This window comes from Cryptomeria japonica, chromosome 10 (genome assembly GCF_030272615.1).
Source record: "Cryptomeria japonica chromosome 10, Sugi_1.0, whole genome shotgun sequence".
NCBI classification, from domain to species: Eukaryota; Viridiplantae; Streptophyta; class Pinopsida; order Cupressales; family Cupressaceae; genus Cryptomeria; species Cryptomeria japonica.
The window spans coordinates 607,904,487-607,916,782 of NC_081414.1; the positions used below are offsets into that span (position 1 = coordinate 607,904,487).

The 12,296-nt window shown below is 34.1% G+C and overlaps 1 protein-coding gene across 1 annotated transcript; it reads right to left on the minus strand.

Moving 5' to 3' along the window:
- Positions 1–4,992: 4,992 nt before the first annotated feature.
- LOC131039317 (subtilisin-like protease SBT3) lies at positions 4,993–7,257 on the minus strand. The gene has a single exon (XM_057972025.2). The coding sequence runs from the start codon at positions 7,255–7,257 to the stop codon at positions 4,993–4,995; it is 2,265 nt and encodes a 754-aa protein (XP_057828008.2).
- Positions 7,258–12,296: the final 5,039 nt, after the last annotated feature.

Genomic DNA, 12,296 nt, shown 5'->3' on the forward strand with positions numbered 1-12,296 from the left:
TTTTGTAATCATGTCGGTGCATTTCCAAATGCTTTTCGAAATCGAAACTCCTCATAAACTAATATTTAGCGAATGGACAGGTGCCGCACAAATAGAGAGAGGAAAGAATTGCAGGAAACGAAATTTGCTAAAGTGAATGAGAATTGAAGCACCAATTATTTGATTTTCGAATTCACTTGCACGCAAATGAAATAAAATCTGGACCCCAGTAATTATAGTGCCAAAACTATTCTGATGACAAGATTGGAACCAGTACTCTTATTAAACTGCCCCTTCATCATTCGAACTGGCAAGCACTAAAAGAATGTCTACTGAACTCTGTTTGTTTTACCCGTTAATAGTTATCGTGGGGATTTGCTCATTATGCTAAAAATTAATATAAAAATATTGAAGAATTTCAATTTCTATAAATTTTGAGAAATTTTCTATTCGAATAGATTTAAAAAATAAAATATTCAGATTTATTAGTAGATTATCAATATAAGATGTGGTCTTCAAAATATCTTTGAATATTGTTATGCCTAAGAAACTAAGAAGACATGGTACTGATCTTCTCCTCCATCTAAATATCACTCACTATAACAAACATCCATTCTATGCTTAATAGCCTCTTACTTTTTTCAATTCTTTATGCCTACTTCAAGAAATTTGGTTCCTTCAATGCCTTTTTCTTCCTTCAAGCCCTTTCATCACAACATACACAATATTAATGAAAGGGTGCCATGGGCCTAACACAATTTACAAAGCATCAAAAAGATGATTTTAACCAAAATTGTAGCCACCTTCAAATGAGTTTATCATCCTCTCCAAGTCTAACAGAACTCCTATGCGCATCAAATTGATGTCTAGATTAACCTTATAATAATGATTCATTGCAACGAATTCTTCCCAAGTAGCCACTAGATTAATTTTGTTCTCAAGATTCTAATCAGTCTGTAGTCGATGATGCCACCAAGGAAGCTCATCTAGCATTGGGATCTCAACAACCTCACGTTTGTCTCCATTTTTATTGAATTTTGTAACTATTACTTGTTGCAAAAAATTCTTCTTGAAGTAATGACTCAATTGAATAAACATAATATTGGTGAGGAAGAACACATAACATTGAAAGCTCAACAACCACATATTTATTTTCAATATCACTGAATTTTGTAATAATGATCTATCACATGCATAATCTCGTTTTGATTACTATTCATTCCCTACTCCTTAATAACCAAAAAAAAAACCCTGAACAATGTTGGGAGCTCACCAACCTCCCATTTGTCTCCATTATTACTGAATGTAGCTTGAATAATGCATGAATTGAAATGAGGGCATATTTAAAACAAAATAAATCCAAATTCTGGAGGCATCTGTATTTGTTTTTTCTTCAAATCATGGCCATGGGTCCACATTCATATATTTCTTATGTGAATACTGAATTTAGAACAATATTGCTACTTAGTTTCTGGATTCTATCATGTATGTTTTAATTTGCATCAATGTTTCAGATTACATTTTATAATCTATCGTCAGGATGAGAGAACTGCATGAAATCCAGAAATTAATCGATAATCACAATAGACTATGGAAATCTAATCTCTTTTAGAACAATGTTGTCAGATTCTACATGGTCTCCAAACAACAAAGAATGGGAAAATTTTGTGTTTTGGATGGCATCATGTTTGTACCCTGCCAAGGTTAATATTGTTGTTCCAAATTGGTCATGAGGTCGCTCATTATGGTTTGTGGATTGGTGATTCAGATATGGCCCATACCGAAGGACAGCGATCCCTGCAACAGCCTAAAGAAAAAATAGAACGAAACAGCGACGACATCAACTCACTTAACCCTGAAATAGACCATATTGAGAGTAAAACAGGACAAAATTATGTCGTTGAGAGTTGGGATTACTAATTCCAACAAAAAGGAGAAAAAGGGGAAATGGATAGCTAAAGCCATTGGAAGAAAGGCAATCAATGACGGGGATTTGGCTGGACAAAAATTCACAATAACAGTCGAGTACGACAATAATTTTTTGCATGATTTTAAATAAGCACCTAGATTAGCATTTCGTTCAGCCGTAGGACAGGCCAGATCAATGTAGAATATTCAAACTGCTATGCAGCAGTATGGTACTAGTATGAGGATGGACTATGATATCAACTTTGATAGTTACTTCTAACTGCATAAATTGACTGATCTGTATTATCAATTATTCAAGGAATCTGGAATTATGAGGCGAACAAAAAGGAACCAAATTCGAGGTATTTAAATCAACATAAACATCCGGCTTAAAACATGGAGTATGAAAAGCAAGTATTTAAAGCGTAATTATTGTCTATAATTATTAATTAACTGAAACTCAGAATCATGTTTTTTTAATTTAAAAATCAAATGTACATCTATAGAGTATGTAAATATAAGTGATCGAGATGTAATTAGATAAGGATTTTGAAGATATAATGAAATGACTATTCAAGTATGATCTTGTGTATTATCCGGCTTAAAACATGGAGTATGAAAAGCAAGTATTTAAAGTGTAATTATTGTCTATAATTATTAATTAACTGAAACTCAGAATCATGTTTTTTTAATTTAAAAATCAAATGTACATCTATAGAGTATGTAAATATAAGTGATCGAGATGTAATTAGATAAGGATTTTGAAGATATAATGAAATGACTATTCAAGTATGATCTTGTGTATTAAATGGTTTTTTTACATGGTATTGTAATTAAATGCTTTAGTCAAATTTTATGTATTCTTGAGAATTGTTATAAAATTCTTAATGTATATATAAATGGAGATCATAATTAGACAAAGAGGAGAGCAATGGTAGTTGTGTGGATTAATTTTGTGAGTATGTAGTGGGATCTTATTACTATGTTGTATATTCTAATATCTATTAATGAAGTATGGGACTTGCTTCTTTATATTTAAAAAATAAATATTTATATAATTATTTTAAGATTTATTTTTGTATGAATTTGATACTATTAAATAAAATATATAATATACTTTGATTATAAATTATTGTTAAAGTGTTGACATTTCATGTAATATATAGATTGGACGAATTTAATACTAAGAATTGTTATCTAAAATATAATTAAAATAATAATCAATTATTATTTTGTTACAGCGAAACTTTTTAATTTTATTTATTGAATATAAGTTAGATAATTTTGTTATTATAATATTATATATAAATATATGATGATTTATTTGTTTGTTTCTATTTTTTGTTTCCCCTATTTCTTCAATATATACATGTGTCATATATATACTCATAGATTATTAAACACTAATCTGTTTAAATATAATTTTTTTAAAAATAAATATTAGTTTAATAAATTTACAATGGGATTAAATAAGAATGATATATTGATTTCTGAAAACAAAAAGCGTTGATTGTATAATTATTTTAATTCTCTTATATGTTTATTTGTTACAATTTAGCGAGAAAACAATAATTAACTATTCTTGCGTAAAATTTATTTTGCCAAATTCTCATACAAATTACTTTGTTAGACTAGACATTATGTGCAAGTTACTTTTTTATACATTAGTCACATTGATTAGACTTCCACATCTTAAGATGTCCCACTTGGAGTTGGATGTCATCCACTATTACACCTTTACCAATCTTCCTTGTGTGCACCCAATACATATTTATTTCATGTAATTAATTATATGCATTAAAACTTGCAATAATACATGCGATTATAAGATACCTTTATTTATATAAGACACTCTAAATTGATAATGAATACATTATGACCTCTCCCCTTATGTTATATAGGTAAGTAAAATATACATGACAATATATTTGTTCTTAGCATAAACAAATGTCTCTAAGAAATGTTGGATATATACAACTTATACTTATAAATATGAATAATTAGAAAGTGTTATTTACTAGTTTTGTGTGATTGTTCAAAACATTACATCTATATAATAAATTATCTCAACATTAATATTAACATTCATGTTTAACATACCATTTGATATCCTAATTCACTATCCAACTATTTTCTTTAGGCTCTTACATCATTCACATCATTCATATAGGTTGAAAGAAAAGAACAAACATAATAATAGGATTTTGGAATAGAACTATTGACTATGGTGACCCTACGTGGTCCATTACTATTCTAAGAGAATATATTCCATTTATTGCAGCTACAGGATTATGTTATAGGATAACTTTATATGATGAACCTGTGTGGTCCATAATTAAATTATAGGCTTGTGATTCAATATCATATGCACATTTCATAATCTAATCAGTCTCATCGGGTCTACATGACACAAATAAGATAGGTTGATCTTACCAGGAGGTATTTTTAATCTTTTGATATATTATATTTAATATTAAAAAAAACAAAAAATATATATTTTATATGCTGATCAATGAAATCACATTTTTAATAAAGATTTTTAACATTAATAATTTTAACATTATCGATGATTTCGACAACAAAATCAGCTTTTACAAAAACATTTTTAATTTCGCTCGACACCCAATTTAAACAATGAGATGGCAATACATCTGTTATTTTAAATATCACGAGTAAAACTTGAGCTTCAATACATCATCAATGCTCAAAACAACCTAAAAAACCATTGAAACAATAATGCAGCATCGGATTTGGACAGGCATCTGACAATAATCAACCATCAATTCTACAATAAAAACATAAAAAACAACCATCAGATTCAACAAGACCAATAATGTAGACTTTTGGAAACATAATTAAGACTATTGTACGAAAGAAGAAAGTTTATAACTTGCGTCCGGGTTTTGTAGATTCAAATAACCCGGTACAAAGCTTTGAGTGCATTCACATTAAAATTTCTGACGCATCGACCCTTTAGCTAGGCTTTACGAAATATGCATAAATTTTCTCAGAGACAGGAGACTGTGTGTCTCAGAGAGGGAATGATTATTGGTCTTCAAAGAAAGAACTTCTGAATCATATGAAGAATTCAGAAGTCGCACATATTTATTGAAAGAGTGCCAGCACAGGACTTTTCACCTTATGGCCATTTTCATCAACCCAACTCAAATATCCGTACAACACAAATTCATTTCCCACACCTTCCTCTACCTCCACTACGACAGTAAAATTCACCTTCTCAAATTTCTTCTTAAATTCCACAGCATTAGGAATTACCTGCACTTTGAGTCCTTTGGGCACCTCAAGGACAGCGTTATAATACGATATGTCGTCTCCCACATTCGTCAATGTTCTTTTGAATGTGGAAGACGAGGACGACGTGGCATTCTTGTTGAAAATTGCAGTGAAGGAGGGATAGTTTAGACCGTCCGATCCCAAATCGAGGCCGCTAGGACATGAAACAGGGGTTCCGGTAATTGATTGAATTTGCTTGGTGGTATAATTGAGAGTGCACAGATAATTGGCATAGTCTTCGACGCTGATGTCGTAGACGAGTCCAGGATCGACTGCTTTATTAGGGTCGACGTGGCCTGCTCCCATATCAAAAGGCGTGGCAGGGTTACCGCTGTAGCCAAGGTCCATTATAGCTTTGTTGGAATTGCTGAGTGTGAAGGAAGTGGTCATGATGGCAGATTTGATTGCTGCGGGACTCCACTCGCTGTGAATTGCTTTCATCAGAACTGCCAATCCGGCCACATGAGGGCATGACATGGACGTGCCTGAGATGATAGCATAATTGTCTCCCTCTGTGGTATTTGGAAGCCACGCTGCAAAAATATTAACACCAGGGGCTGTAACGTCAGGCTTCATAATATTTCGGCTCGGTGGATATGGCCCTCGAGAAGAAAAAGATGCCATTGAAGGCGCAGGCTTCACACCTAGAGACGTCAGGCCCAACTGTACTTCGACAATAGGACTTGAATCTGAAGAAGCATACTTCACTAAACCTACTCCATCTTCGGGTTTCATCACTATATTGGGAAAATAGTCATCTGGAAATGACGAAAAGCTCTCGGTCTTGGGCAATGAGATCAGTGCCCGAACTCCTGCTCGTTTCAAAACTTGTATAAGCAAAGAACTCATATTTGCACACAAGACAACCGTACCGTTCACCGTAGCAGCATCGAAGTGCCTCTTGCATGCAGGGTCTCCACTCTCGTAAATGAGCTTGGTTTGAGGTATGTTGTAGGTCCCGTTTTTGTTTGGATTAGTATAGAAGCAGGAGCCTGTGATGACGCTACCGTCGCCCAACTTCAAAGAAGCAACAAAATCTCTGTCGATCGTGCTGGCACCGATCGTGAAAATCCAAGGTGCACCATTGTGCATGCGTCCCCGCTCCGGCCCGCTGTTCCCTGCAGAGCATACAACGACAACGCCTTTCTTTATAGCCGCAAAGGCACCGGTGGCTATTGCATCTTGGAAATAGGGAGGTGAGAGGTAGCCAAACGAGAGAGACAAAACGTCAGCTCCGTCGCTAATTGCGGTCTCCATTGCAGCCAATGCATCAGAGCCCATACTCCCAATTGACCATATGACTTTGTACATGGCAACTCTCCCCGCAGGAGCCACGCCACGAGCTGTACCAGGAGCGTAGCCATAGAAATCGACGCCATCTACAAAGTTACCTCCTGCAGTGGACGATGTATGGCTTCCATGCCCGTTAGAATCCCTCGGAGAAGCGTAGTCGTCGTTGAGGCTAAGATTCCCGTACTTGGCGACCAGAGCTTTGTTAAAATAGCGTGCTCCTATCAGCTTTCTATTGCAGAGCGAAGAGGCGAAGGCTGTACCGTTCTGACAAATCCCCTTCCATCTGGCTGGGACTGGTCCCATTCCATCGTCATGGAAGCTCCGGCTCTCGGGCCAAATTCCGGTGTCCAGCATGCCCACAATTATGTCTTGGCCAGATCGGGATATTGGCAAAATACCCTTATTAAGACTAAGATCCAGGAATTCCGTGGAATGCGTGGTATCCATGGTTGCCAACGAATCGGGAAAAGATGAAATGTGACCAGGCATCTCCTCCAGCAAATCCAGCTGCGATTGTGTAAGCATGGCGCTGAAACCGTGCATTACAGTATCATAAGTGTAAAGATACAGATCCTCCTCCTCTATGCTCTGCTGCCCGTTTGCTTCTTTCACAGCTGAAAGCAGCGATGTATACCAGTGAACGTGAGTTGGGAATTCCTTGGGCATAGCAGACTTATCCATGTGGACTATATAAATTGAGGCATGCTCTGTGCTACCTGCACTCACTACATGACCAGCCATTGACAAGGCTAACAGCAGAAGAGCAACACCCACGACATCCATCTCTTTGCAGATCTAATGACTACTTTTGAACTCTAAATTCTCCCGATTAAAAAGATCAAAGAGATCAATGGCTCTGGTCCTGTCAATTTCTTATTTGACAAGGTCTAGTCAATGGATTAGTATCACTCGAATGGTATTTGAATCTGTCTAATCCGGTACCATTTATAATCTCTCCTACTTGACCAAACTCGATTATTTTGATTTGATTTATGAATGCTGATTCACCATCCACCAAGTTCAAATGGAATTAGTGGCAGGCCGGGCCATAGGATTATGGCCCATATTAGCATCGTATCTTAAGTTAAGAGCAATTGATTTCTGTGGCGAGTGGATTTCATGTAGCTATACGGATAACTATACTCCTACCAATCTAAGGCAGTCTGAATACTTTAGACGTTTCATTGCAGATGATAATTGAAGTATAGAATGACACGAAATTCGGTTTGGTGGAGCTTTCACTTGCAGACCACAATATGTTTTGATAGCGAAATATCTTATTTATCCTAATCTTCCTCCACTAATCTGAAAATGCGCACACGTCAGTTAGTCACGGAGAAACTGTAGTCTGATTCTTTTCGTGATCGTGTTGCTTGCACCATACTTATTGCTATCATTGCATAATAGAAAATATCGTTTATAGTTTTACAATAAAAAATGAATGTAAGGTTTAAGCAATTACTCTAATTTACATTGTTTTCATTGATGTGAAATTCTCCCCACGTTTTAAGCAAAGTGAATGATCCTTCCTTATTCCACCATCGATACGGACAGACACATTACTTCGAATGCGATGTATTACTTGCATTCATTTCCTTCAGGAGCATACATGTCGGCTAATCTCATCCACATATTTTTTTTGTTTTTTTTCAATTATTGGTACCATCCACATATTTCATCTCAGTAAACCTTTTTAAATGGAATTTTGGACCTGCATGCTTTTATTTCGTCTTTTATTTAATATTTATTATTTGATAATAGTTCTGAATAATCTTTTCTCATGTAAGTAATTTATCTCATAGTATTATTATTGATGAAATATTTCTTACTTTATTCATATTTAATTAAAAAGTATTAAATAGTGCAACAAATAACTAGTGGAATAGTAGGCCCCATTGTGAGAATTTGGTGGATTGTATTATTTTAATATCAAATTTTAGCTCTATTTATTTTGATTATAAAAAAATTAATAATGTAGTCAATAATTAATGGAATGGTTGGTCATGCTTTGAGGGTTTAGTATATATTATTTACTACATATGGCATAGGTATTTTCATTTTTTCATTTTCTCTCAAACAATAAAAATGTACCTTGCCCACTTGTCTTTAAATGCACACATTCAATTTTATTTGTGGGTCTTTTTCATTGTCCTTAACTTGAAAGTTTTTTGTTGCTCTATTAGCTCTGTAACATTATAGTGTGAGGTTCATAATAATACTAGCCACATTCTTACGATCTCAAATTTAATATGAAAAGACAACAAAGAGGAATTCATGATGCAAATATATTTAGGATAGATTTTTTTATCAAGTTACAATATATTTAATAGCATGAGTGGAAGGAGGCATAGTGTTGATCATTAACAAATGGGTCCTAAGTCTTCATGATCTATGAATTGTGAATATAGAAACACAACTTGTTTCATAACAAATCACACTTAATAAGGAAATAGATAATATAGTTACATCTCAATGTAGTTTAGTTAGGTGTAAAGTCATTTTAAAAAAAAGTCTAATCTAGTTTGAGTGTTGGATAGATGGTTGATAAGGGATATAACTTGCAATTCAAAAATGGGAAATATGAGATCTTGAGTAGCTCTGGAACTGAGATTGCATCAGGGACAAAGACTAAAGGTAATATCTTTCACTTGAATGCTAGTGGTAAAAGTTGTTTGATTGCTCACATTGATGAAAGTTTGTTATGGCATACAAGGATATGTCATGCAAATTTTGATTGCATGGTTAAGATAAATTCTACTCAAGCAGTAAGAGATCTACCGAATTTAATAAAGCCTTCTAATCCAGTATGTAAGGAATGTCAATTAGGGAAGCAGACAAGAATTACTTATAAGAGCGAACAATATAATTCTAATGGATTGTTGGATTTTGTGCATAATGATTTGTGTGGTCCTAGAGTGAGAAGCTTGTAGGGTGATAGGTATTTCATATTGTGGGTTACCTTCTTAAAGGAGAAGTCTAAAGCATTGGAGAAGTTCAAGATTTTCAAATCTAGAGTTGAAACTGAGACTAGAATGAAGTTGAAGTGTTTGAGATTTGATAGAGGTGGAGAATTCACTTCCTGTGAGTTTAATGCATATTGTGAAGAGGATGGAGATAAGAGATAGTTATCTGCTCCTAGGACACCACAACAAAATGGTGTTGTGGAGAGGAGGAATAGAACAGTTCAAGAAGCTTCTAGAACCATGATGATTGAAGGAAATGTTTCACATATGTTTTGGAGAGAAGCTATAAGTATTGCAATATACACTCTTAACCAAGTAAATGTCAAATTTGATACTGGTAAGACTCTTTATGAGTTATGGTTTGGTCATGCTCCCATTGTTAGATATTTTAGAATTTTTGGTTGTAAATGCTATATCAAAAGAGATAAAGATCTTGGAAAGTTTGATGCTAGATGTGATGAAGGAATATTTCTTACTTATTCTACTAAAAGTAAGGCCTATAAGTGTTATAATAAAATTTTGAGAAAGATGTTTGAAAGTGCTAATGTGAAGGTTGATGAAGGTGATGTGAGATAGATTAGATCTTGATGATATGATTCTAATGATCAGGATGCCAGTTCTAATAAAGGAAAAGTAGTACAGACCCAAAATCAAGTTTAGGTTGATCCGAAAAAGACAAAAAATCATGGAGAAGTTGCAGATATTCAAGAACCTGAAGCTCAAGAAAATCCCAAAACTCCTAGGTATGTGAGGTTGAATCATTTAAAAAATCAAATTATTGGTGATAAGAATAAAGGTGTGATGACTAGAAGAAGACTTGCTGAAGAAATTTGTTTGATTTCTAAGATTGAGCCTAAGAATGTTGATGAAGCATGAAAAGATGAGATTTTGATTAAAGCAATGGAAGAAGAATTGAATCAGATTAAGAAAAATAATACGTGGATTCTTGTTCCTAGACCTAAGGATAAAAATGCAATTGGAATTAAATGGGTATTCTAGAATAAGTTTAATGAATAGGTGAAGTTGTCCGTAATAAAGATAGACTTGTTTGTAAAGGTTATTTACAGATGAAAGGAATTGATTATGAGGAGACATTTTCTCAGGTGGCTAGAATTGAAGCTGTTAGATTATTTCTTGCCTATACTACTCATAAATATTTCAAGGTTTATCAAATGGATGTCAAATCAGCCTTTCTTAATGAAGAATTGGAAGAAGAAGTCTACATTGAGAAACCAGTTGGATTTCAGCTGACAGATGAAAAGGACATGGCTTTCCAATTGAAGAAAGCATTGTATGGATTGAAACAATCCCCTTGAGCCTGGTATGCTAGATTGGATAAGTATTTGATGATGCTTGGATTCAATAAAGATACTAGTGACAATAATATTTACTTCAAGATTGATCAAAATAATATTTTGATTGTTGAAGTTTTTGCTGATGATATTATTTTTCCCAAGTAGGAAATGATTATCTATGTAAGAAATTTGTTGAAGAGACGCATAATGAATTTGAGATGTCTATGATTGGTGAAATGAAATTATTTCTGGGATTGCAAATTAATCAGTTGGATAAAGGTATTTTCGTATCTTAGTTTAAGTATGTGAAGGAATTGTTAAAGGAATTTGGTTTTGAGGATTCTAAACCTATTGGTACAACTATGGTGACTGGATGTATGTTGACAAAGGATGATGACTCTCTAAAAGCTAATCAGATCAAATATAGATCTATGATTGGTGGTTTGTAATATTTGACCCAAACTAGACCTGATATAATGAATGTTGTATATCATGCTACTAGATTTCAAGCTGATTCTAAGGAATCTCATGCTACTGCTATCAAAAAGATATTCAAATATTTGAAAGGAACAATTGATTTTGGTTTGTGGTATTCTAAGAATGATGACTTTAATTTGATTGCTTTTACAAATGCTGATTAGGTAGGTGATGTTGATGACCGTAAGAGTACTATAGGTGGTGCATTCTTTTTGGGAAAGAATTTGATTTCCTAGGAAAGTAAGAAACACAATGTTATTTCCTTATCTATTGTAGAAGTTGAATGCATTGTTGTTGCTAGCAATTGCACTCAGGTAATTTGGATGAAGCAGATGTTGAAGGACATGAGTTATTTATGGTGAGACTATTACTATATATTGTGATAATTCAAGTGTTATCAATATTTCAAAGAATCTGGTGTTGCATTCTAAGACAAAGCATATATCAATCAAGTTTCATTTCTTGAGAGATAAGGTGAATGAGAAAGAAGTCACATTAGAGTATGTATCTACAAAGGAACAGATTGCAGATATGTTTACAAAGCCTTTTCCTAAAGATACTTTTGATTATCTCAGAGAAAAGTTAGGGGTAATTGCCCCTCCTAATGAGAACTAAAGTGCATGGATTTGCATTAGTCTAGTGAACTTCACAGAGGTATTTTATGCTTCAAATTGATGGGTGACGCTACTACTCAGGGGGAGTAGTCAATATCAGTGTTGGTGGTTCAAATGTTCATATTTTTGGGAGACATGCCTGATTCTTGAGCCTTTGTCATTGATTTCAAAGTGGGAGAGAAGCATGTGAAAAACATTGAAGTATTTTGAGTTGTTTGTCAAAGGGGGAGCCAATCCTTGTGGTTTTGAGGGAGATTGTTGAGAGTTGATTTCTTTCTTTGCATTGATTGTTTTTCACATTCATATGTTGCCATAAATTCCAAAGGGAGATATTGTTAGATATTGGTTGATATGTTGTCATTGATGTCAACATATGTTACATATGTGGAGATTATTGATGAAGATATTGTTGGACAATTTTTCTGTGTATTCGAGTGTTGCAATTTGATTGGATGAGTTGGTTTAGCCTGCAT